The sequence below is a fragment of the Oenanthe melanoleuca genome, chromosome 12 (assembly GCF_029582105.1).
Source record: "Oenanthe melanoleuca isolate GR-GAL-2019-014 chromosome 12, OMel1.0, whole genome shotgun sequence".
Lineage (NCBI taxonomy): Eukaryota > Metazoa > Chordata > Aves > Passeriformes > Muscicapidae > Oenanthe > Oenanthe melanoleuca.
The window spans coordinates 16466379-16493646 of NC_079346.1; the positions used below are offsets into that span (position 1 = coordinate 16466379).

A 27268-nucleotide genomic window follows, 5' to 3' on the forward strand; every position below is an offset into this window, starting at 1 on the left:
CCATGGCCTGGTTGACATGGTGGTGATCAGTCACAGGTTGGACTCGGATCTTCAGAGGTCTGTTCCAATCTAAATGATTCTGTGATACTGCCATGAGGTGTCCCCTCAGGGAGAAAGAAGCCTTCAGTTGGTACTGCAGCAACCGCCCTGGGAAACGGGAGCCGTAGCTGGAGAACGGGGAACGGGGAGCGGGGAATGGGGAACTGAGATCGGGGGTCGGGACCGCCTCAGCGCTCTCCCGTGCCGGGGCCGCCCCGCCCCGTCCCGCCCGCTGCCTCAGCCGCTTCCCGCGGGCCGCCCCTCCCTGCGCTCCCCCGGGCGCGGCTGCCCTCATGGCGCTGTGTCGAGGCGTGCGGGGCATCTGCCTCCTCCTCCTGCTCCTGCTGCCGGCGGCCGGTGAGCGCGGGGAGCGGGGAAGGTGCGGGAGCGGCCAGCGGAGGGGCTCCGGTGTCGCTTTCGGAGGCGGCGATCGCATCCTCGGGGAGGCCTGGCCGAAGCCCCCGGCGTGGGGAGCCCCAGCTGCGAGCTCAGCTCCTGCAGCTCGGGCGCCCGTGCCGGGCTGGGGCTGAGGAACGCGTGGTTTTGGGGGTTTTGGAGCCGGGGTGTTGGGGCTGAGGAACGCGTGGTTTTGGGGGCTGTGCAGCCGGGGTGTTGTGGCTGAGGAACGCGTGGTTTTGGGGGCTGTGGAGCCGGGGTGTTGGGGCTGAGGAACGCGTGGTTTTGGGGGTTGTGGAGCCGGGGTGTTGGGGCTGAGGAACGCGTGGTTTTGGGGGTTGTGGAGCCGGGGTGTTGTGGCTGAGGAACGCGTGGTTTTGGGGGCTGTGCAGCCGGGGTGTTGTGGCTGAGGAACGCGTGGTTTTGGGGGCTGTGCAGCCGGGGTGTTGTGGCTGAGGAACGCGTGGTTTTGGGGGCTGTGCAGCCGGGGTGTTGGGGCTGAGGAACGCGTGGTTTTGGGGGTTTTGGAGCCGGGGTGTTGGGGCTGAGGAACGCGTGGTTTTGGGGGTTGTGGAGTCGGGGTGTTGGGGCTGAGGAACGCGTGGTTTTGGGGGCTGTGGAGCCGGGGTGTTGGGGCTGAGGAACGCGTGGTTTTGGGGGCTGTGGAGCCGGGGTGTTGGGGCTGAGGAACGCGTGGTTTTGGGGTTTGTGGAACTGAGGTGTTAGGGCTGAGCAACGCGTGATTTTGGGGGCTATGGAAGCGAGGTGTTCGGGCTGTGGAACGCGTGATTTTGGGGGCTATGGAAGCGGGGTGTTCGGGCTGTGGAACGCGTGATTTTGGGGGCTATGGAAGCGGGATGTTTGAGGCTGTGGAGCCGGGGTGTTGGGGCTGAGGAACCGGGGTGTTTGGGGCTGTGGAGCCATGGTTTTGGGGTTTGTGGAGCCGGGTGTTTGGGGTGAAGATCGCGTGATTTTGGGGGCACGTGGTCCCGGCGCGGGAGGTGCCCACACGCGCTCAGCGGTTTTGGCGCGGAATTCCCTCTGTTCGCCGAGGGGAAAGCTCTGCCGATGTGGGCTGGGTTTGGGTTGAGCGGGGGTGCCGGCCAGCAGTGGCTGCGGGAGCCTGCCTGATACGGGCTGCTGATGACTAAGGTAAGGCAATGATGTGCTCAAGTGGCTGCCGGTCATTCTTGAAGCATCCCATTAAGAACCTTCACCTTTTCACCCCCAACACAGTAAATTCTACCCTTTTACTGGAAGGTAATAGAAACACTGATGTGTTAAGTGATGATATCACATAAACAGCACTACTTACGTAAGCTTGTTTGATGATTGAATTCACAGATCAGATGCTATTATTGATAATTGGGGTTTTTTTTCAGCAGCCCAATCTGTTGGTATTTTGTTATTGTGCTTAGAGGATGGACCTTGTGGTCTTCCCCGACATCGTCGTATGGTTAGAAAGAGTGGATGTGATCACAGAACTTAGCTGGTGAGGTCTCAGAGAAGGAGAAGCGCTCTTTATATTTTATATGTCAGTGGTGTCACTTGATCAGAGAGTTCAAATTCTGCACAAACCTGTGCAGGAAAGTTGTTTGTGATGTGCAAGAAGACATTTGACTTGGTCACAGTAATCCAGGATCACAATTTTCAGTTTGTTTGGGGGCTGAGCTGAAATTCGTGTGGCTGAAATGGTCAGAGTTTTATCTGTAAGTACGTCAAGGTATGAGCACCAGAAAAAGGGTTCTTCGGGCTGACTCACCATGAAGCTGTAACTGCACTTACTGCTGTGATTGGGGACTGGGTGGGAAGAGTTTGGGAGCTGTTACAGGTTTTGTGTGGTACTGATGGTGTGAAATTATCAGGCTAATGCCCTGCAGGATAGGAGGAACCCCTCAGTAACTGGATTGTGTTGGGTTGGGTGTGGACTGTACCTGTTCTCAGGTGATTTAAATAATTATCCCACCAGAAGACCAGCTGGGGAAAAAAGTGCCATCAGCTGATGAGCTGGAGAATTCAGTCAGTTGAGGAAGTCTTATGGATGCCACAGCTGATGGAGAAAGAGTGAACAAAGTAGAGGCATCAAATTCTTCTCCTTGGTGTGCTCAGCCAGTTGGTTCAGTTCAGCCACCTGAGAATTGGCATAGGCCTTTGGTTTTCTTTGGTATTTTACTGTGCTGCAGTAGTACAATTGTGAGATGAAGGTGGGAATTTTGTTGGTTGCCTTGCTGTGTAATTTCACAAGGTATTTTGGAATTGGTTTAGCTACCTGTCATTTCCTTGTCAAGGATAGAGGAAGGAGGGAGGAGTCGGGTGGCATTAGGTATCTGCAGAGGAAAGATTTGATCGACCATGTGTAAGCATATGGAAAGCTGTAAAAAGTACTATGCTATGGCTACAGAAGTCCCTCTGTTTCTGATGAATGAACCTTCATGTTTAAACCCCTAGAAGATTTTTATTTTTCTTTTTGTCGTTGGCTGTGATGCCTAAATTTTTTTTCGCTTTTTGTATATTTTTCATGTGTTTGTAATTTTGTGGACCGTTAATACAAAGTTATAACTTCTAGTACTTTTCCTGTCCTCCCCCATAGTTTTCCAAACCTTTACTAATACATTCTTGAAATTCTGTTTAGTCTTGCCTTTAGTCTAGCAAGGACACTTTGTTTTGCACTTTACATTTGACACAGTAAAGTGTAGGACTAAAAAAGATTGGGGGAGGGCTCCAGTGGGGCAGAACCCGGGGCGGGGGAAATTACCCAACCAACTGTTCTTCTTACTGTACAATATTTGATAGATATACTAATCAGCCTTATAAAAATAGTAGAAATACTGTATAATGTATGCAGATCACCATATTGTGCACCATTAAGGCTTTCAATTAAAGACTTGCATTTTATATTATCATTCTAACACTGGTGGAAAGGTTTTGTGTGAAATATTCAGGTATTTCTTGATGCCAGAGAATGAACACTGAATTTTCAAACGTTAAAGTCAGTTTAAATACTGTCGTTGCCTCTTCCTGTTTGCTTTATCTGAACAATTACACCTGAAAGAATTCGAGTTTTTTGGATGAAGTGTGATTTAGGAGCATGTCTTGTTAATGTGATAGGAAGGAGAATGATGAATAGAAACCAGCTGACTGCAGCATTTGTCACTGAAAAATGAATTATACCCTTCTTGGGAAATGATTTTTGCTTAAACTTTGAGAAATATTTTTATGTGGCAGTTAAAAAACTTTTAATATGCCATTCTTATGTTGCAGTTATTGAGACTTGGGAGGGCAAAGACAGAGAAAACAGCCAGTCCTTTAAGGAATGTGTCAATCAATGCAGTTCTGAAAAGTGGGGTGTTCCCTAGGGGAGCCATCCTGGTCCATGAACATCCCCATTGCATTACCACTGGAGTTGAACCAGGTGATTCTGCAATGGGAATGCTACTAGACTGACTTTACCTCTAAGAATCTGTTGTATGACTTCTCTGTTTTCTGCAGTGGATTATCAGAATTAGGATTTTCTGTGAAGTAAAGAAAGCAACAGGTAGAAACAATCAAGTCACGTGGAAATCCAAACCTACTGTGAATGCAGTGGTGTTGCATCTTTTCCATCAAGTCAAATCTCTAGGAAAATTTAACATTTTCTTCTAACTGATCTTAGGGCTTTTTTGGTATTTTTAACCTTTTCGGTAACTCATGTTGCTCTTTGAGTCTTTACAGTAATTCAGTAGCTACTCTCAGATATAGTGAAGCGGGTTATCACCAGCATCTTATATTTTCATGCAGTTTAGTGCTTATGTCTGTGTGAACATTTGGATAGAGGTGCTTGGTGAAGGTGTATGTGAGGAGTATTTGCCTTTGCTATACACTAAAGGAAATACTTGGTTTGTAGGACCTGACCCAAATACTTTCAGCGTATTTCAATGATAAATGATAACAATGTTAACTGATCTGGTCAGTATGAGGAAAAGACTTTGTATTATTATTTCTTTACTTACTAACTATTGGTTTGTAACTCTTTTACAGTTTTGGGTGAGGATTGTCCAGCATATACTGGTTATTTTGGTGAAGTACAACTTGCACAACCCTGTCCTGATTTCTGCTGTGGAACTTGTCTGAATCGATACTGCTGCTCTAACGTATTACTAAAATTTGATGAACAAAAACTCCAGTGCAGTCAGCTTAATGAAAGGTATGAGGCAAACTGAATGTATACAACACATAATTCTGTCATCAAATGACACACTGTTTAATAGGTAAATCTTCCTAAAGGACCTTTCTCCTCTATATCTCTAGCAGGCTCTATCAGGGATCAGCATTAGTGCTTGTTACTTACTTGTGAAATGGGAAAAATGAGCTGGATAAATTAATGCGTGAACTGATGTGTGTCTTCTTGATAATTTTCAAATACTTACACTCCATTTAATTTTTCTGAGGGTGTCTGACATAGAAGATCCTGTGGAAGCTTTAAAGAAGATCAGTGAGAGACTGAGGGATATCCGTGAATCACAGTCCAACAGCTGGTTGGGATATGCTTTTTTTTTTACCTTGGTGGGAGGGCTTCAAGGCTTGATACAATATGCATTGATGTTTGTTAAAATTATTGTCACTGTCAGTATTACTATATCATATGGAAAGTCCTTGTTATTGAAAGCTTAGCACTGTAAAATGCTGCAGGACACCAGATAGGTACCGCTGGTATCTGCTCCAGATGGAGAATGTTACCAAGTGAAAGGTATCCCAAAGGAGCAGAGAGGACACACTCTAAAAACATCTGTTGCTAAGTTTTGATTGTAGCACAGAGCAGATAATGTGGAAAATTGCCAGGCTTGCCGTGGAGAATCAATGAGGCTGGTAGAGCACAAACCTGAGCTGAGCCACTTGCTTATCTTGCACCTGGCTCAGGCAGGGCTTAACCACTGAAGGAGGTCTGGGGTGGAACACTGGCCTGAGCTCAGTGTTGTCTCTGTGCAGCACAGAAGAGCACCCATATCTCTGCAGGGAAGGCAAACATCACTCCCCTTTACCCAGGCATAAGAGGCCTTGTTCAAAGTACAGATGGGATCCTTGGAGGCCATGGTGATGTGCAGTGGTAGCATGGGAGCAGACTGTCAGATATCCTTTAGCCAGGTGGAGGAGGGAGTGACTCTGAAATGTCACACTTCTGTTCTGCCTTTGATTCAGTTTGACTGAAGGTAACAGAAACCCTCATAAAATTGGTGTTTGATTTTCTCCATGTAAAGGATGAGAATATGACCCCACTTTGTGGACAAATTGCTGTGCTTGCACCTCTCCCCTCCTCACAGCAGGGATGCCTGTGTCAACATACCTGGGTGAAACTAAGCTTAATTAATGGTGAAGGTGAGCTTAGTAAAAATCTAAATTTGTTGATTTTTGTTGTTAATCACTGACTAACTTTAGTTACTTAGGGCTAATGCAGTAAATGCATTTATCCACAGCTGCTCCAAATCTATGTATGGTCTATTTGATTTTGGATTTTGCAAAACTTCCTTGGAACGGTGCTGTCAGGCAAATGTCAATTCCATACTTTTAGCACCACAGGCAACAAAAAAAATCTCTCTTTTTAGTGTACATTACCTTTCATAAGCACTTGAAACTTAGCTAGGTAACTTGGATAAGTCGTAAATTCAATTTTTTTAGATGAATTTTCTTGTTACAGGATGCCTGACTCACAGATTTTTCAAGATCCTGATGATTTCTTTGATTCTCCTGGCCCCAGGTAAGCTTTTAAAATGAGATTTGTATAGAGGTTCTTCACAGTTGGACTCGGTGGTCTTAAAGGTCTTTTCCAGCCTTAATTCCATGATTCTGTGCTGCTAGAATACAAAAATATAAAAATTACTTTGTGTGTTAAGAGTGTGGAGCACTCAAAACCTATGTAAATGTTGGAAGAAGGAGAGACATGAGGAAGGAGGCTGGATGTTGTTATTTAGACCATAACAGACTCAGTATATAATAATGTGTATCCTCCCTGCTGAACTGGATGTTGAAGCATTAGCACAGAATGACAGAACAGTTGGCATTGGAAGGGGTCTCAGGAGATCCATTCCAACCCCCCTTGTCAAGGCAGAGTCACCTGGAGCAGGTGACACAGGAATGTGTCCAGGTATGACTTGAATGGCCTGGGCAGCCTCTTCCAGTACTCTGCCATTCTTAACATAAAGAAGTTTATCCTCATGATGAGGTGGAATATCCTCTGTTTTAGTTTATGGCTGTTACTCTGTGCTTTGTACTCTTAGAAAATCCATAGTGGCTCTGGAAGAATTTTTATTTTTTTTTTAAGTATCTCCTTGGAGTTCTAACATCTTTTGTAGTTAGTTTTTATCAATATTTCTCTGTTTGTTTCGATCTTGGGAAGAAGTAAATTCCTTTAAGCCTGTATTGGTGATGGCAGGAGTCCTGGTATAAAAATGTGTCAGTTTTTCACAGTGCGGAAGATGATGGAGAGAGGGCAGGGATTAATCACAGAATGTTGCAGAGTTGCAGTGGGTGTTAAAGATTATCTATTCCCAGCCTTCCCCTGCCATAGCCAGGGACATATGTCCCACCTTGAACACACCAGGATTGGAGCATCCACAGCTTCCATTGGCAACCTGTTCTAGGGCATCACGACCCTCACAGTAAAAACGTTCTTCCTAATATCCAGCCTAAATTTCCCTTCTTTGAATCTGTACTCCCTGCTTCCTGTCCCGTCACTCCAGTTCCTCTGTGGTTCCCTGTAGCCCCTTCAGGCACTGGGACGTGCAGTGAGATGCCCACACAGCCTTCTCTTCTCCAGGCTGAGCAGCCCCAGCTCTCCCAGCCTGTCTCCTTTAGGGGAGGTGCCCCAGCCCTCTTATCACCATGCTGGCTTCCCCTGGCCTCGCTCCAGCGCTATCTGCCGCTATGCTGGGGCCGCCCGAGCTGCAGTGCCCCGGCCGATGATGTCTCGGCGCAGATCCGGCCGCTCGGATGGCGGCGGCGCTGGGCTCCCCTTTAAGGGGCGGTGCGGGCGCCGTGACGTGCGCGGGGCCGGGCGGCGGGCGCGGGGCGAGCGGCGGCGGCGAGCATGGGGTGAGCGCGGGGCTGGGGCTGCGGGACGGGACCCTGACAGCTGCGGGGGAGCCCGCCCGGTGCCTGCGGGCGTGCGGAGGGCTCGCTACCGGGAGCGGCGGGCGGGGGTCGGGGCCGTGCGCCCTCCGCGGCACAGCCGGGCGGAGCCCCCGCGCTCTGCAAGCCCAGGCACATCTTTTCCTGCGGGGGAGGAAGGAGCCGCGGTAAAGGCAGTAGGCACTGCCGTGCTGGTATGGAGGGGGTACATGGATGTCTTGGAGCCTTGATCTCTTCCACAAGGAGCAGGGTTTGATGTAACAAATAGCTTGGAGGAATGATGCCCTTTCTCAGCTAGGCTGATCTTCTGTCTTCAGGCATGTGGTTCCAGTACAGCAGATGTGAGCCTTATCTTGAAGTCAGGGCTTGGTCTTTGTAAATGACAGAAAAAAGCATGTAGCAAAGAGCAGTTAAATTGTTTTAATTACCTTTGTTTTCAGCTATGGAATGTGTAAAAAGAGAATTGTGGATGCCTCAGCTCGAGAAGATGGGTGACTTCTCTTTTCCTTTTCAATTGCGTTGCAGCTTTGAAAAATTGGTGTTGTGCAAAGGCCTAGACTCGACATCAAACTTACCTTCTTGTTAGAATTATTTTTTTTATTAGAAAGGTGGTAATTGCTCACAGGAATACTGTCCTTGAAAAGCTACCTGGATATGACTCTGAAGGAAAACCACATCTCAGAACTTTCCAAAATGACTTATGACTGAGCTGTCCCATGTAGGTTGTTTCAATACTGGGAACTGCAGTGAGTGGAACTGTGACTGCAGCCAGTGGGACACCAAGTAGGTTTTTGTTTAGTTACAGACAGTGCCCGGGGATTTTGTGTTGTATGCTGGGGTTTCTGTACTTTCTTAACCAAGCAGTAAGCTGTATTCCTTCTGCAAGAGTTGTCCTGCTACCTTGCCTGCAAGGTATATTCCACCCTCTCTCTGTGCCAATTTCTTTTAAAAGGCAGGTTTTGCCTTGTTTCTTGATGACTATGTTAGTTTTAATTCTTCACTGTGTAGAGAGAAGGCCTGATGTCAGTTGGAATATTTCTTTGTATCTCCAACAAGAGGCACATTCTCTTTGAACAGTCTGTAACATGACAGGAGGCAGCAAAGGGCAACTTCCTTTAGTGCCCTGTTCTTTCTAAGAAGTTGCAAATATTACCTTTAACACTGCCCTTGAGAGGAGGTAATGTTTCCTGGCATTATGGGTCAGAAAGTGTTTAATTCCCCATTCTTGTATCAGGCTGATTTCTAGATCGAGTTACCACCCTGGCACAGTGCTCACAAATCCTTTATTTTGAAGAGAACTTGTCCTTTCTGAGGGCTAGTTACAAACTACCTGTGGACTTGCCACTGGACTTTGTGGTCTGGGTATTTCTTCTCCCTGCTTGGAAATCCTGCCATAATTACACCCTAATTCTAAGGACAGGGTTAGGGTAGGGCTACTGGTGGAATGTTTGTTCTTTGTTGTCTTGCCTGGCTGAGCAATTTCTAGTTTGTTTGTACTTTTGCTTTTTTGCTGTGTTTATTCTGAGGTCTTCTGCAGAAGTGCAAGCAAAGCACCAGTTTTCAGTAGGTTTCTTTTTAGTATCATCTTTCAGAATGAATGTCTTTCAGTATTTGTATTGAGTAGAAGGTGCTGTTGAGGCAGGAATGCCCTTTGGGACAATCCTTTTAAGTTTATTTCACACTGCAAGCAGTCCATACCCTATAATCTTTGGACATTTTAAAGACAATAAATTACACTCCATTTGGGTGTTTTAATAATGCACTTCTAAGTACTTGAAAGCTTTTTGCTTCCCAGAATGCTGCATTTGGAAGCAAATGTAAGCATTCTAGGAAAAGTATAAAAGTCAGGGTTAACTCAAATTCAGATATTTTGCTTTGTTGATTTGTCCTTAAAGATCATGTGGAGCTTTTAGGTCAGGGTGTAGGCATAGTTTTCATACTGCTGAACTTCATAAATTTTCCTTGATCATAAGTGATTTCTCTAACTTCTGCTGCTAGTGAATGTGTTGTGGCAAGGGTTTACTACTAGAAGATGTTTCAGGATTTTTTCCCCCCATTTTAATTGGATTACTGAGCTTTTTCCTCCTTTAATTTCAAAGATGGATTGTGAGCAGTAAGGTTAATTTAGTTGCTTTCCCCTTTTCATTCTGCCATACATAGTATTCTTATTTTAAGAAACTGTGCAAAAAGAGCACTGATTCATTGGGACAGAACTTGTTATTATTTTCATTGGTAATGTGATTACTTAGCCTTGGTATGCCAATTTTCCAATAGTGACCCTTAGTGGAAAAGGAAATTAGATGACTCATATCCACAATTCAACTAATTGTGAAGTATTTGAGTGTTTAAGGAGGTGGAGCAATTCAGAACATCTGTATCAGAGTTACAGAAGAAAATAATGTAGTTGGGGCTGCTGATACCCGGCTGTCTAATTGGAAACAAAACCTCACATTGTCTGTGTACACAGTTAATGTGTAATGTGTACACAGGCTCTGTTTCTGAATTAATTTCTGCCTGTAAGTTACAGCAGATTGTGTAACAGGTATAGTAATGCTTGAGGCAAGGCTGTTCCTCCTTATGAGAAGGGAGAGGCAGAATGTCCATCTTCCTGGAAAGCTTTGGCCAGCAGAGACAGACCAGGCTTGTTGGATAGGGATGTGCTCATTTGGGGTTTGGGCCATGTGTTGTCTTGTGGCTTCCTTGTCCTTTTGTGATATGGAGAAAATCCATGATATTCTGCCTGCCTTTGGCTGAAATGTGGCTAACCTGGCAAAACCAGCATATTTCTAACCGTGAAAGATATGATTATCCTATATATTATATGATTTGCTTTGTCTGGTTTAGATATTTTCAAGCCCATATTTTCTCTACAGACAAGGTCAAAAATACTGTGATATTGAACTATGCCCCATTTCTCCTCCACTGCTGTCGCTATCAGGGACTCCACTTTATTCTTCCTGATGTATTTGGATATTCCAGGATCTGTAATAGGTTGTAGTGGTAAGAAAGTAAATCATGGAGGTAATTACAGAATTGTTAGAGTTGGAAGAAACCTCTGGAGATCATCTAGTCCAATCCACTTCCAAGGCAAGGTCACCTGCAGCAGGTTATGCAGGAATGTGTCCAGATGGGTGTGGAATGTTTCTAGAGGGAAGACTCCATGAAAATTGGAAAAAAGCTTATAGAAATGTAAGCAGTCTCTGAGCAGAGGATTTCTTTTCCAGTGCTGGCCCTTGATATTTTCTGTAATTAATGAGAAAATGAGTTAAACTGCATACAGCCTGTTCTGTGAGGCTGGTGTTCCGGCACAGGCTAATTCCTCCAAGGAATGCAAGCTGCTTGCTTGGAAACCACTGAGACTTTGATTTGAAGCTACTTAAAAAAGTATTCTGTGCTTTTTACTAGCCTGAAGAGTAAACATGAGCTTGCACAATTAGCAGTGATAACTTGCATTGCAGAGCATTTGGTTTTGTGTTCACAGTGTTCTTCAGGAAGCTGCTTGAAGGTGGCAGAGTTAAGAATTGTGGTGTGTGCTGCTGTAGGCACTTAGGTTTCATTTCCTCTGAAACCAAGCAGCAAGGGGTAGAAAAATGCTGCCCTGGTGCAAGAGGCAGATGTGCATGGCTGGGTTTGCCTTCTCTGCTAACCACAGAGGGCTGGTGACAGCAGCAAACAAGATAACTTGGCCTGAGCCTACAAAGACACAGCAAGATTGATCACTTGGGTTTTGTTCAGGAGTTAATTTTCCTGTGGCTGTGTACTTCATTGACTGTAGGTACCTACCAGGGTAGTGTGTTCCCTCTAGCTGTGGGTTTTGCTGTGCTTCTGTGTAACTCTGAGAACAGAAAAATTTACCATACAGGTTGACTCTGGGGAGAGCTTGTGGAAGTGCTTGCAGGAAGGGTAGTCCTCCAAGAAGGATCCTATAGCCAAAGAAACAGAGGTCCTTTAAAAACGTGTTTAAAAGACCACAATGGCTATTTATTAGGATCTGTAAAAATTTGAGCATGTGAGTTCCAGAGGTACCTCCAACTCTGCTTTTTCATATACCGCTATAAAAAAGCCATGGACTGAGGTGTAGCTGGGTATATTTGCCACAGATTGTGTTGGTAGATGTGTTATGGGAGGAGGAGAATACCCTAAATTGCCCAGCCTTTTAAAACTGCAGCTGTAGGGTTCTCTGTGAAGTGAACAAACTAGTTTAATTTCAGGAAATTACCAATTGGGTAGGGGATTGGCCTTTTTTTGAATACAAAGTCTTTTATACCAAAACGTTTTATACCAATTCATTTTTTATGTGATACACCTCTGTTTTTATTAGCACGATCTCTGGCTCTCAATTCCACTGAGAAGTAAATTAAAAAATTTTTTTTTTTTTTTTTCTTTTTTAAGAGGTTGTGAAAGGAACTAGTTATCAAAGTTGATTTTGTGACTCTTTTGGTGAAGGTCTTAATAATCAATGCCATTTAAAAGAAGTAGTGATTGGCCAGTGAACTCTGCTGCAGTGGTCTGTTCTCATTTGTACAGTGTTAGATTTTCCTTGATGATCCTTGTTGTGCTGGATGAGTAATATTCCAGAAGAGAAGTGGAATTTGGAGCAGGATGTAAGTTCATAGTAGTACAGGATAATTAATTTACGTAATTTAAACTCTGCTCCTGCCTGAACACAGTACTTGGAAATTTTGTATGTGTGATGATCTATGAGTAATGTGGGTAAAAAAAAGGTGTGTGTCCTATAAAAGCTGGAGTTATAAGGCAGGTAAAACAGGTGGGTGTAAGCTAGTCTAAACTTCCTTTTACTGCAGTTCCAGTGTGTTTGGCAAGACATACACCAGGTTTCAATTTGCCAGGAAAAAAATCCTTTAACTCTTTGGCCAAGTTAGTTTCAATTAGTTGCTTAAATCTGCTTTCTAGAAATAGTATGGTATTGACAGTAGCAAATTCATAATATTGCAGTTTTTGTGGTTAATTTTTTTGTGGCACTTAGTTGTTTTGGGTTTGTTTGTTTTTTTGTTTTGTTTTTGTTTTTTTCATTTAAACTTGTTCTGTTAATTCAGTTAACCATCTAAGAAAAATCTTTCTCATTGCCAAATTTGAATTTGGGTGTGGGGGTAACATCCTGTATCCTTGAAGTGGGTGGTATGAAGGGAACTGACTCATGTTGTTTGCCTTAAATATCTGTAATCAATCTACATTCTCATTTTGCCACTAAAGGAACATTTAAGATTTATTTACCACTTGCAGAAGTAAATATCTTTAATTGTGTTTAAGGACAGTTTATATGCTAGGGGTCCTATGAACTGAAAATTGTCTGGGGGCCTGCATGAAGCTGCAGTGTTAATTCCTGCACTGGTCATAAAAGACTTCAGTCCCTCTGAATGCAGCCTTGACTTTTCCCTTTGTTATGTGCATATTTTAATGCACCAGTTACTTATAGCAGTTACTCAGTTGTCTACAAAGTGTACAATAATAGATTTCCTGGCAAACTTCACCGGAAAATTGTATTTTTAGTATGTATTTTGAAAGGATTTGTATAAATAGACATATTTAGTACAAGTGCACTCTTTATGTTCCAAGAAGAGATGCTTGTATACATATTCCATAATAACCTGTTGGATCAGACTGTCAGATGCCTGAGTAAAACCACAAACTCCAGGAAGTTCCCTCCCTGCCACTTTCTCATAAAGCTGTTTAAAAACATGTTGTGCTAAACATGTTATTTTAAAAAATGGAGAACTAAAAAAATAATGTAAATATATTATTAAAAAAAATAGTTAGCTTTATTTCCAGTAGGTCTTTGTATAAAATTAAAATTTATTATTTTGGGCTTGAAGTAATCCACATCAGATTCCTATTTGAACAAACAGCTAAAGGCTCCATTCAGTACATTTTTAGCAAAAACTTCTTCCCAAAGGATTCTTGCCTTCTCTTTCTCTATAGCATTCTGGCAGTTGTAGTATTTCTTGCTTCCCATGGCATTATTGTTGTTGTTTTAGGTTGTTTCTCCTGCCAGACCTGGGTCCCTGGGCTGTGCTCAGCTGTGGGCTCTGGGGATGTAGCTCAGGGCTGTGTTTACTGCAGGTGAGCAGAGGTGTTGTTTTGATGGGGCTCATGTTCCAAGCTCTCCTTTTGGGAGTACCCAGAAAGAATTATGGCAGGTAGTGCTGAGTTTTTGGGGTTTTCATTTAATCTGTGTGCCTGGCTAGAGCAGTTTGGAGGTAGTCATGGCTTGAGCTGGTGCTCCTCTGACGTGTTAGTTAAAATAAAGTGAAACCCTTTCCATGACATTAAGGGACTGTATGTGGGCAGAACTCCTGGAGAGACACTGTGAAGTGCTAATTGAGTTAACACTTGTCTGAAACACCGGGCATCACAATTCCCATCCACACTTCACTGCATTGCAGAGCATGTAAAGTGACTTTGCAGTTACTCAACCTGCCAGTCTGATGAAACAACCAAGAGTTTGTAAAATTGAAACCATGCTGCTCAATCTGAGTCTCAGGCTGCCTGTTGCCTACCACAAGAATCATTTGGAAACTTCCTGATCGTGTAGAGATCCTGTTTTGGAGAGGTGGCCAAGGCTGCACCAGCAATTACTGTGATTGCACCTGGTGTAGGAGGCTTAGCTATGGTGTATATTTTGATTGTCTGCTTGTGCTGAAGCTCCTGGCTGTGCTAAAATAGGCTGGTCACTCTTGCATGTGTTAAAATCAGGGTAATGTTTTCCTGTGAGTTTGCTTTCTAAGTAAAAATAAATTATTTTTGTTTCATCTTCAGGAAAGAGGTTCTTACATTTTGAATTTGTATGCTAAAACATTAAACTGAGGAAGTGTGTTGTTAGTAAAGTTGTAAAACTAATCCCTTCTGAAAGGCTCTTGGGAATTCATATTGCTTTAAAAAATATTTTATTATTTTCCTACTAAACTTTAGAGGCAGTACATGGCATTGTATGGCTGTGACTAAAACGTTAGTTAAGTATCTCTTTCTGTGGACTTGTTTAGTCATGTCCTACACCAGAGTCAGGGCAAACGTGGATATTTACCAATTTCTGGGAACTGGATCCTTTTCTGGAGCAGTAAGGAATGACATGCATATGCTCAATTTTTTATTTTACTTTTAGGAATGGCCTAAATTATCTTTAAAGTCTTTCTACCCTGTATTGCAGCCATAACTTACTATTTGTAAATGTTTGTTTTTTAAAAGCAGCAGTGCTTTTCAAAAGAACCTCACCAATGTGTTTCTCAAAGCACGGAACAAATCTTAGAATAGATTAAAACTTGCACAATAAAGAGGCTGCTTAAATTAATTTTTCAAAACTAGGTGGTCTCATTGTTCATTTGGATATTTTTTTGTCTTAAGACAAAATTTTTAGTGTGTCCTACTCAAATAAAGGCATAGGTATGTGAAAACTTCTTTTGAATCAATGTACAAAATGTCACTGACTTTTAAAAGTCAGTGAACTATAAAAACTATTAGGAAGAGTTAAAAAAAACATTGCTGAAATCAAAACTTTGATATTTGAAAATGCTTTAAATAAACTCTGCATTTCTTTTCCACTTGACTGTTTAAGATTGCGATCCTCAACATGAGCAACTGCCTTGAGAATTGACTTCTACAAGCAGTATTATTTAGATCCTGTGCTTGGTTTTCACATTTTAATATATCCATTGCATCTCATTCAGTCCTGAAAGGGATAAAATAGGCAGGTAACTCTGTATGTGAGCTAATAGATATTTTGAATAATTAGCTTTAAAGGTGAGTCTGAGAGACATTCTCATTACACATACACTTCAGTGCTTTCCAAAGGTGAGAAGATGGGGGTAAGAGAGAGGTGGTGGTAGGAAAGGGCAGGATGTTATCTCTCTGTTTTTACTTAGTGGAGTAAATCTCTCCATGTTTGCTTTCCTGTATGTTTTATGAGAAGCTGCAGTTTGTCTTAGCTGCAGTAAAACTGCAGTTAGGTTTGATTTTGTTTTTATTAATTCATTGGCAAAAGTTCACTTTTCTGTGAAGAGAAAGAAGCAGGAAATGTCAGTGAATGAGTTCAAGCTGTTTGTAACTGTGTGTGCTTTATTTAGACTATGGTATATATAATGTGGGAGTCTGGGAACCTAAATTGTGACTGATGCCAGGAGAGCATTCTGAGCTGCTGCTGTGGCTGATTTCTGCATTCTGACGTTTGTTTGCAGAATGCAGGGTTCAGGTGTGCTTTCAGTTTTGGTTGGCTTTTGTTGTCTCATGGTTAACCATTCAGGGGAAGAATCATTAAGCAGCAATCCCTCATGATTGTTCTTTTTTATTTATGTACAGTGCTAACAGTAATTAAATTATCATTTAATGTATTTTTCCTTTATTTTATATTATAATATACATTATATTTTTCCAAATATTTTAGAGCCATTCAGGCAGATTCATCAGATGAAAGCAAACAAATGAAGCAATTTTTGTCAAAGAAGGGAGTTAGCACACTGCAAGATTCTTCATACAGTGCCTGGCATGTCTTGTCTCCTGAAGGTTAAAAGGTTCACTGAGTAAAGTATGTTGAGCACCATTCTGACTTCACTTGACTATCATCTGTCAGTGGCAGCCTTCCTGCAGCTTTCTCAGTCGAGGGATATCACTTAAATGCTCAAGAAGTGCTCAGGCCAGTTATCCTTGGGCAGTAAAAAGACTTTATTACAGTAAGGTAGTGACTCGCCATGCAGAAATTCTGAAAGAGTATTGCTAGTTTTGATTGTCAGTAAAAATAGTTAGAAAAAAATTTCTTTTTGAAGAACTCTGATGTTGAAAGAGAATGTTGATAACATGAATTACAAGTTCACAGCACTTTTTGTTTTTTTTGTAAATGTTTCCCTACTTAGTGTTGTTCCAAGACATTAGCCTGCATGAGCCCAAGCACTGGCAGGAAAATTATCTGCTGTGAAGAGGGTGATAAAAATGCCTGCCAGTAATCAGTTGTTACACTCCTTAAAGAACTGTGAGAAGAGCTAACTCGTCTCTGTCATTTTACTTGCTGGGTTGTCTCTGAAAGCTTATAATTTTGGTCTGCAGCAATCAGACAGTGTTTCAGTGGGTAGGACTGGATTACAGTGTTTGCATACAAGCACAGAACTGTAATGTGTACACCTGAGACACCTGCACTTCAAACATGTGTCTCCATTTAACTCTTCAAAAGATGGGTGCAAAATGTCCCTGTGTCGTGGTTGTGTCAATTTTTTCAAAGACACAAGTGATCCAAATGCACAGGGTGACTCTAAAACTTGGTGAAAGTGAGGACATGGTGTGTTGGTTTTTTAGCTTTGCTTCTGTTACCTTCCTTATTAGAGGTAGCAAATATGAGATAATCTGCTTCATTGAGCAGGAAACTTTATTAAAAATAAACAAATGGAGCCCATGGTCAGTGTTTTTATCTGTTGATGGCCAGGTTGGCTGCAGATGGGCTTGTGCTATTTTTCTCTCCTCATATCAGAAATTAATTTAGTCCTGAAGGATAAGGGGGCTGTACCAGTTTCCTGCTGTACTTAGTATATGATGAGTAAATATTTCCTCTACTTTATCTCAAATTTTCTGGTATCTTTGATCCTGCCCAGCCTTCGCTAAAGTTCTAAGTAGTTCATTGTCTGTACAAGTGAGGAATTCTAGTTGTCTTTGTCAGTCCTAATCTCTTTCCTTGACACAAGAATTTCTTTCCTTAGCATAATTCACTAGAAAAAAAGTGGATTTTTCCTTTACTGGGGAAAAAGCCTGAGGAAGAACCTAGAAGACTCTTTTACTTTGTCTCTGCTACTGTTGCTGGAGAATAACTGTGTTATGGATGTGATGTTAACTTCCTTAGTGAGAGAGCTCTTTCAGGGTTGATCCAGAAGTGGAAACAAGAGGAAAGAAAAAGCTGTTGGCTGTTCCTCAAGTATCAGAAATTGCAATTGACATTTCTTGTTCTGCAGTTTCTGAAGGTGTCTGTAGTTTGTCACAGGTGTTCTTGCTGTTCCTTGTGAACTTTGGAATCAGGATGGATAATTCAGTGTACGAATCCATTGAATGCAGTTCTCTCTCTGTTTTCTTCTCTTGAAATCACATTTGTATTTTGCTTTTTAAATGAAGCTTGAAAGAAATGGGTTTTTTTGGATGGTGATGAGCTGGCTGTGAACTTGCTGTACTGAAGTGAAGCTAATGCTTATGAAGATGAGAGGACACTTAAAAGCTGGGTGTTTAGGAGTGCATGCTTAGGGCAGCATCTCACAAATGTTCTGTGCAAATAAATGGGGCAAAACGCATGTGTTTCTCAACACGTTATTTTCCTCTTTACATCCTGTGGTGTTGTTGCAGTAATCCATTTATTTTCCTGGCAGTGTTTATGACATGGTTCCTGTGACTTCAGGAGGCTGCAGCAGTTCCTGCTTCCTGTCTTAGATGTAAATGCTCAGTTGCAGTGTGTGTGGGCAATCCACAGTATCCCATTTACTATTTCATGGTTGTATCCATAGTGCTGCTTTTAGTTCTTGACAAAATCAGTGCTCAAGTCAAATACAGTTACAATTTCATAAAATCACTGTTTTGAAAGATATTTGACTCAAACTTTTTCTTCTGGTTTTTGCCTAAACAGAGTAAAATTGATGCAGCCTCTCTTAAGGGGAAATGATGCATTCTAAGTTGAGCCTTTTTTATTTGTCAGGGCTTGTGTTCAGTCAGCACTCAGTTTACTAAAGGTTAAATTGCTCTAGAAGACACTGAGGTGAGGTCTTTTAAATTTGGGCTAGGGCTAAAGCATTTTGCAATTCTTTTTGTCACTGATTCTCAAATGCAATCTTCACATTTGGTGGGTGTTTGGTAACCAAGTGAAAATTGCTGGATGCTGTGGTGGTGTGTAATTTTGTTTAAAGCTGTTAACAGGAAACCGAGCAGGGAAAAAAACAAAGAGAACTCTGTAGCCAAAATCTCTACCAACAAGCAAAAACAGGATGGATGCAAAACTGGCTCTCTGGTCGTTATTTTAGAGCTGGTTGTTCGTTAACACTGACTTCCTGCATTTGTTCCCACAACTAATGCATGGTGTATTTTTTAAGAAATAAGAGTGCTGGAGACTTAGGCATCTGTGGAAGATGGGCTTTATTGATTTCAGACAGTAGGAAACAGATCATTTCATTTAGCACTTTAAAGGGAATTGTCACTGGCTTTGCTGTGATACCTTTTCTCCCCTGTGTGGTAAATAGAATTTGTAAAGCTTCCAGAGGTAACTGGTTGTGTCTGCCTCCATCATTTGGTGCTCATCACAGAAGTCAAAGCTGTTGTCTTCCCATAATAAATTTGTGAGTTTTAGGCACTGTTTCTGTATCCCATAATGTAGCCTGTATACTTGATGTTGCAGTAAAGTTAGAATTTCAGTTCTTCCTGACTGTGTGAAACATGGATTCTAAAATACCTATTTACAGATGCAAAGGAGCCTGCCAAGAATCTGTTCAGTGCGGAGGTTATCTTGAGTTTGGGACTGGGAGGTCTTAGGGAATGTGGGAAGAACTTGCTGTCACCCTGAAAGCTGGGATGCTTCATTGTGGTCATGTTCTGAAACTGTGTGTTCACTAAAACAGCAACAATCACAGTCAGACTAGAATTAGAGGGACCAAAGACCCCTTGTCAGGGGTACCTGGCTTAGCAGACCTGACCTCCTGCAGCACTGCTTTGCACAGTTGTTTCTTAGTCAAATGAGTACTGAGAGATTGGAGGTGGAACAACATGTTTGTGCAGCTTGGGTTAAGGAGTGACTCTTACCAGTTTTGGTGGTCTCTTTCTTGCAGTTTTGGAGGCCTTATTGCCATTGGAGTTACTGTTTTTGCAGTGATTGTCATTACTATTATTCTGTGCCTCACCTGTTCCTGTTGCTGTCTGTACAAAGCATGTCGAAGACCACGGCGTAAGTAGCTCTAGATTTATTTTCTTTTTTACATCTTTGAAGAGGATTTTTTTTAATCCCTCCTGGATAATTGTGTTTCTGTAAGAGGTGAAAATACTCTGCTCAGAAGTGGCAATACCCAAATATTAAAAATCAGCATTTAAGCCATTTCAGAGTGTGAAGTTGCAGAGAGATGTTTTAGAATATTTTCTGAATATTTAGAAGTTCTTTTCTCTCCCACCATGTGAGGGGGTCTGGGAGTTGTTTGGGATTCTTGTTTAGGGACCACCAGCACTAACCATGTTCCTTTTCCTTGCCTTTAGCTGTGGTGACCACCACTGCCACCACGACAGTGGTTCACTCTGCCTATCCCCAGCAGCCAGCAGTGCCACCCAGCTACCCAGCAGCTCCATACCAAGGCTACCAGCCCGTGGCTATCCAGCCCCAGCCAGGGATGCCAGTGGCTCCATACCCTGCACAGTACCCTCCCCCTTACCCCATGCAGCCAGCAGGACCCCCAGCTTACCATGAAACTGTGGCAGGTAAGGCAGCACTAAGAGCTTCTTCATGTCCTAAGCAGCTAAAGGGAGAGTTGCTCTGGAGAAAGTCTTGTGTTATTTACAGTTATTCTTTTCTATGGCTATTTTAATATAAATGTAAACAAATTACATAAAGCTCAGGTTATGGTGGGTGCTGTTATTCACCATGGTGGAAATTTCCCTATCACTGTTTCTGTGTTAAGCACTGCCAGTGGAGGTGTGAGCTTGAGCTGTACTGGCAAAGTTTGGCAATGTGTGGGACTGTCAGCAGATCCTGTAGAACATTTTACTAATTTAGCTGACTTTAATATTAAAATCAAAGCAAATTAACATATATATGTATACATGAGTTGAATATTTCCACATCCCTTTCTAATCTAATATTCCTAGCTCTATTCTGTAAGAGCATGTAGTGACAGGACAAGGGGGAATGGATTCAAATTTCAAACTAAAAGACAGCAAGTTTAGATTATTAGGAAAAGTTTTTAGGAAAAAGCTTGGTTTCTGTGAGGTTTCTGAGGCCCTGGTACAAGCTGGTCAGAGAAGCTATGGACACATCTCTAGAAGTGTCCAAGACCAGTTTGGATGGAACTCTGAACAGCCTGGTCTCATGGAAGGTGTCCCTGCCCATGACAAAGGGATTGGAAGGAGAAGTCTGTTGACAAATTCCTGTTAGAATTATCAGAACCTTTTTTTCTTCAGCTGTCCTTTTTTCACAGCATTGTTTTCATGCAGCCTTATTGTTGCAATGACTAATTCCCACTTCTGCTGGTAATGTTCTCTGAACAATTGGCTGCAGACTGTTCTGAGGGGCCAAAACTAGGCTGTTACCTGTAGGATCTTCAAGCCCTTACAAACCTCACTGTTCATCCTTTTAAGTAAGAAAGCATAGTCCTGACTAGTAGATAATGCCCTTAGAAAGTAACTTCCAGGACAACTCGAATATAAAATGGCTTTTCATGGTGTGAAAGATTTGCAAACAGTTAGAAATTGTACATTAATAATGTGCAAACCAGCCCCACATATGAAAACACTGACTTGGCAGGACTATTGACTCTATTTTTCTGTTACAAATGCCAAAGAAGCTGTGGGTTTTACAGGATTATGCCAAAGTGCTTTGGCTTCATCTTTTTCTTATGAGGGAGCCAATAAATTAGTCATTTCACTTCTCTCTGGCTTCTCAGGCTGTTGCTGGTTTGTTAGTTTTTAAAACAGTTGTTTTGTTGTTTTTTTTCCTGGGAACATACCAAAGCACTATCCATGTTGGCAGCTGAAAATGCCTCACAGTGAGAATTCTTTCCTTCATTTCTCGTTCCTCTTAACCAAGGAGCAGGATGTTAATTAGGTCACATGCCAGGGGAGAACCTGCTCTGCCACACAGGAGCCAAACCTACTCACTTTACAAGATCAGCAGAAGATAACCACACTTGCACTTTCCAGGGATCTGATCAGGTGCTACTTGAACAAACTTGTGCTGTTTGACAGAGGTGAAAATGAAGATGCCACTTAAGAGCAGCTTTTCTCAGAATAGTAGAAAATAAAGGTCTCTTCCAAGGGATACACATCTGGTACATAAGTCAGACTCTTTCATGTAGTGGTGGGATTTTTTCCCTTTTATTTTACTTCCTTAATTAATTTTTTTGACACTTAGCAAGAAGGCATTTTCCTTGAGGGAATCCTAAGATGTTTTCTCTAATTTTTTTATTTTGGCCAGTGTTTTGTTTCTCAGCACACTATCAGGTATATCCACTTGTTTGTGCACTTCTGACTCCCACTGGCTCTGTTTTTTGAGCCAAATCTGTTCCTTTTTTTTCAGACTAGGTTCTCCCCTGAAGGCTACTTATGTACACTCAGCCTCAAAGAAGCCCCAAAGCCAACAAGAGCAAAGGTTTTTATGGTCTTACTTCTGAAATGCAGATGTTTTATGAGTGAGCAAAGCTGTTTTCAAGTCCAATTAAGATACTGGCTAAGTTGAATCCCTTAACTGTGTGCTCAAAACAGAAATTGCCATTTTATATGCAGAATTCAGAATGTACATTTTACAAATCTGTTTTTTCTTGTGTTTTACTTTTGCAGCTGGTGCTGGAGCCCCTTACCCCACCCAGCCCCCTTACAACCCTGCTTACATGGATCCTCAGAAGCCCACCTATTGAAAAACTCTTCTACCGTGCTTCTGCATACAAAAATTGTCAAAACATAATTTGTTCTGTTTACACCACGCACCTGTACTATATTTTTCTGGAAGACAACAATCTTATGTCTAAGTAGAGTGAAAATCAATTCAGTAATATTTTTTAATGTTCCAAGGAAGGAGTATTTTTTTTGCAGAAGTTAATTTATACCTCAAGTAAATACAGAAAGAGTTTTTGCTCTAGATACAGTGGGAGAAGCGTGAAGGAGTATTTCAGAAGTACAGAACCACAATACCATTTGCTGTGCAATAATTTTGAGAGGAATGGTCTAATATGAGCATTATCAAATATCCAAAGCTGTAGCAATCTTTTGCACAGTATTAAAATATAAAATCTTAACCTCTAAGAAACTACCTGATACATGTTATGTAAGTTCTACCTGTTCTGAAGCTTATATTGTTAGTTAAGCCATCATTTAATTCCTTTCATTTACCATTTAAAAGGGAATTTTCCTTTCTTGCAACACATTTACCTTTGGTAAGGGGTAGTAAACCATGTTTAATTGCCTTTGAGCTAGTTCTAAATAGCATGAGTTGATTATTTCCTTGTTTTCTGTCCCAATTTTAAGTTTTAAAAACTGTGCCTCCATTGGGTGTTATAGCTAGAAATCAACTCTCTGCCACTTAATGGACCAAATAGATCAAAAGCTGAAACCCTGAAAATTTTTCATAAAAATTATTGGATGAGTATTTCTTGTTCAGGTAGTACTGGACAAGCTTACTTCAGCCATCTGTTATTGATGAGTTTGGAATTAAAATCAGCCCCTTAATCATATGTTAAGCAGAGGTACCTTGGCAGCATTCAGTCCTGCCTCATCACAGAGAAGGAATTTATTTTACAGGAGAGATGGAATTTCAGCAGAAGATTGGGGTTTTCAAATGCTCAGGGTTTTTCCACTGTCTCTAGTGGGAACTGTAGATGGCAGGAGTCTAAGAATTACAGACCTTTATAAATCCAGGCTGCATTGGAGTAACAGTTTGCTGGGTGAGGGGCCACAGTGGGCATTAAACTTCCCTTTTGTCTTCAACATTCCCATAAAGCTGAGCAGAGAATGAGAAGTCAGAGAAAGGAAGGTTTTGATCACAACCAGGTAGTGTATTTTTAAGAAGGTAATGCTGTCAGTCATGAAGCATCTCAAGATCTGTTAGCATTGCTGGGGCTTTAGGCTTTATGAATCTTTAATTGCTCAAACAAATAAGGTGTTTTTTTTCTTCACTGTCCTCAACAGTTCTGTCTTTTCTGACATTAAATGCAGTTTTTTGTTAATCCTCATAGAACAGTGTAGTTATTTCCATGTATCACTGTGACATAATCAGTGAAATAATTTTAACATATCTTTTACACTGATTTTATTTTTTTTAGAGAGGCCATTGAGCCATTTGTCCTGTGATTCTACATTTGGGGTATATTGTTTGGTGGCATTGTTTTACCTCAAAGAGTGAATGGAAATTGCTGCTGTCAAAGGCAGCCTTGCTCCTCTTCCTGATTTTTTGAGTCTATTTTTGCATTATTTAGATTCTTTTTTAAAGAAAGTTTTCAGGGCATTTCAGAAGGAACTTGTTGAAAGTTTTTACATTGGAGTTCATGACAACCTGTGCCCCTCTGTTACACCTCTTAGTGTGGAAGTTAATAACATGAAACAGTGCCAAGAGGCACTTACAGAGCAGGTGTTTGTGTATCCTATGTCTGTGTTCCTCCTCTTTCCTGCCTTGTCAGCTGAGAAATTGGGCAAAACTTCCTATGTGCTACATAGGCACAACCAAAAAAGCATGGTGTCTGCTGTATGGAGGAGGAAGTGTTGCGTTAGAAATCAGAATGTTTCTGTGGGAGGGCACTGAGTAACTGCAGAAATAAATCCCTTGCCACAGATCCTAACTCCTGGAGAAGGAGGGTAGAGATTGTTCCAGCACCTTTGTTAGCCTGGGTGGAGCCAGGCCAGGGAGAGCACAGGTACAACATCCAGTGTGGGGCTTCCTGAGGTTGTTACTGTGCCCTGCTCTTCCTGTCCCCCACCTGGTGTGACAAAGGGAGCAGCTCGGGGCAGTCACAGTGTCATGTTTGGGTTGTGAGAGGAAATCTGCAATTTTGTGGCAGGATGGCTCAGTCATCATCCCTGAGGAGATGGGAAGAAAGCAAGGTGGCAGCAGCAACAGACATTCCCAGGTATCAGGTTTTGGGGTGGAAGTTGTACAGACCAAGCAGATGGTCCTGAATTGTCACTGCTGTGTGTAGTGGTTGGAGATAAAGGGTAGGGTTAGGGAGCCTGAAAATGGACACCTTTCCTTCAGTGGACATTACAACTATATACAAGTGAAGAGATCAGTCATTATTACTAATTCAGTTACAAAACTTACTGAAAGAAGGTAAAATGGTCCAGTTCACAGTTAATCAGATTGTGATTCATTTATCGTTAGTGCATTAATTGTCATTAACAGTGAGATGTAGGACCAAATATTATTTGGTTCTTGCCCTGCAGCCTTGTTGAAGCTTGTTTTCAAATACTGAAGAGAATGGGATGGTTGCAGAAAAGATGGAGATGATCCCTAAGTTTCCAGTTTAAGCTCCTGCTGATGTGTCAGTCACAGTATGTGTCGCTTTCACGTCACACTTGTTCTCCACAGTGATGTAGGGAGGGAGCTAAGACTTCAAATGTTGATATCTTATTTTTTTTTAATTCTGTAAGTGCCTTTGTTTCAGAAGTGTTTTGTGAAATTAAAGACAGTAGAATATTGAATTTACTAGATAATCATTGTTGCTTTTGTTACATACTGTAACCTCGCTTTGTATGTTGTTTGTAGGTTAAACATAAGTATTCAAACCAAATAGCATAAAGTCTATGCACCTTTGTAATAAATGCAGTGTTTGAAGTACATTCTCTCACCTTGATTTTCTTACCCTTATTTTGAGTATTATTTAGGGGTGTATCTGCAAATCTTCATTTATCTTCATGTTTGACAGCTTGTGTTACTGAGTGTACTTCAGGTCACTTGTATCATGAATATCACTTTTGGTGGTAGAGACTGAAGCCTAACCAAAATTACAGGTCACACAATAAAGCAAGGACAGTACAATGTAAGCTCCTAAATGATCCTCTGATAGGCTACTGCCAAGCAAATCCAAAAGAATTTGATTCTAAGAAAGTCTGTAATTTCATTAAAAATATCTTCTCAACCTGTTTAGACTTGTGTGTTGAGTATTGTGCCTCATTCATCAACTTGACCAATTCAATATGAGGTAAGTGATGCTTTCTACTGTCTGAAAATGTTTTGGTAAAATGTTGTATTTTATAGTTTTGATAAAAATGCTTTAGGGTGTATTCATACCCCTGACTCATTAGTCTTTCACTTGAAAATATTTTCTTTGAGCAGGTCAGGAATACTCTTTAAATGACACCACACAGCAATGAATTGGTGTTTAATGTATCAGCATTATTACCTTGAATTGCCAGCTATGTTCTAATGTAGCATTTAAAAGAAAAAGGGAGCAACACGGAAATTAAAACCACTAACACCCAATCAAAACCTCATAATAATTGGGTAGTTTCGTAGTGTTGCTTCTTGAATTTGTTGGAGTCTCAGCTGCAAGCTGATAATGTGTTGGAGATGCAATATAAGTCACTTCCACTTTCATTTCAAATTTTCTCTTAGTTGACTGGGGGCAGCAGAGAAAACACATGCTCCTGAAAACCTAAATCTAGAAAACATGTAATTAATGTTTGGGCTAGAAATGACACCAGGAATTTGCAGTTCTTTGTGATGATTTTGTTGGCACTGCTTTTTAGTTCATCTGTTTCTCTTTTCCCATGACTTTTAGCAGGTGCTACCTGTGCAGTATGGCTGAGTTTGAGAAGTGACAGTGGAGAAATGCTCAGAGGAAAACTCTGTGCCTTCCTCTCTCTGCACATGGGCTAAGGAGCAGAACCTGGGTTTTGATTAAAATCTGCAGATTCCCTTAAGGAGCATTTAGGGTTTCAAAGGTACCTTCACCCTTTATTTCAGTAAATGGTCATATAGTAGAGCAAACTGCTGAACTGAGAAGTTGAGAACCCAGTTTTGGGTGAGGAATATTGCTGGTTATGTTTTCATCATGTTTAATCAGCAGGTGTCTATGGTAGTGCGAATTTTTCCAGAACAAAACTCAGCATGCATTTAAAACTCATGACAGAGTTGTGTGGGAAGAGCTGGACACGGAGGGAAAAACTTCAGCAATTATTGCCAAATAAGCAATTCTTGCCTGTTTTACTTTTTCCAAGGATGAAAACTCAATATTGTATCTCAGCACATGTAATAACTTGCCAGATTTTGCTTTAGCTAGTGGTTTGGGGCCTGTTTTCTTCTCTCTGGTTATCTCATGTAGTTGTTTTTACAGCCCATACTACAGGAACCTGGTCAGATTTACAGCTTTTCAGTGAGCCATATAGCAAGGGAAAAACATGCTTGAGTTAAACATGTCCAAGGTGAGAGAAAGGTGAAGAAATTGTTACTTTATGCTTTCAAGAGCTCAGGCTTCTGCACTGATGGAGTTGTGTCCTCTGCAAAGGCAGAACCCCCTCAGGGCCAGTTAGCCATTATAAAACAACCTCTGATATTCCATTTCCCTTACTGCAGTCAAAGTAACTTTCAAATCAGCTGCTTCAGCCTTTTCATTCTATAACACCTTGCTCCTGCAAGAAGGGATTTGTGGTTCACTCTCTGATGGTACTTAGCCCCTGGAATCAGGTAGGATGTCATTTACAGACTGCTGGACAGGGGTTGTAGCTCAGCTGTGCTGCATAGAAGGTTCAATAGCAAAACAAATTGTTCATTCTCAGAACACCAGCCTACAACATGATTAATGCATAGATTAAAACATTACTGTTTGTGTTACCTCTGTTGGGACACTACAGGCATTGGTTATTACATTCTGACCATATATGAAAATAAAGTGGCTATTTCCTCTGGATATTTCCAAAAGCAGGTTAGCCTTTGAGCAGCTATTGCACTGACAAGCTTTAGGACTAAGTTTTCAAATTAGTCCATGCTCAGTGCTGGCAGTCACACTTCAGGCTGTGAAGGTGTTGGCCCTTGCTCTTGGAAGCACTTTGATAAACTTCAGCCATAGTGGGTTTTCTTATC

At 41.7% G+C, this 27268-nt stretch overlaps 1 protein-coding gene across 1 annotated transcript; it reads left to right on the forward strand.

Annotated features, from left to right (window-relative positions):
- The first annotated feature begins 284 nt into the window (after positions 1-284).
- Positions 285-25333, forward strand: SHISA5 (shisa family member 5). The gene is made up of 7 exons (XM_056501406.1): positions 285-396; positions 4453-4618; positions 4863-4949; positions 6107-6166; positions 19329-19444; positions 19747-19965; positions 22039-25333. Exons 1-7 carry the CDS (start codon positions 333-335, stop codon positions 22113-22115), a joined length of 789 nt encoding a protein of 262 aa, XP_056357381.1. The 5' UTR covers positions 285-332; the 3' UTR covers positions 22116-25333.
- Positions 25334-27268: the final 1935 nt, after the last annotated feature.

Coding starts and splice junctions, on each gene's coding strand:
- SHISA5 (XM_056501406.1), top strand. CDS start 333: ATGGCGCTGTGTCGAGGCGTGCGGGGCATCTGCCTCCTCCTCCTGCTC. Junction 19,445..19,746: donor AGCATGTCGAAGACCACGGC/GTAAGTAGCTCT, acceptor CCTTGCCTTTAG/CTGTGGTGACCACCACTGCC. Junction 19,966..22,038: donor TTACCATGAAACTGTGGCAG/GTAAGGCAGCAC, acceptor TTACTTTTGCAG/CTGGTGCTGGAGCCCCTTAC.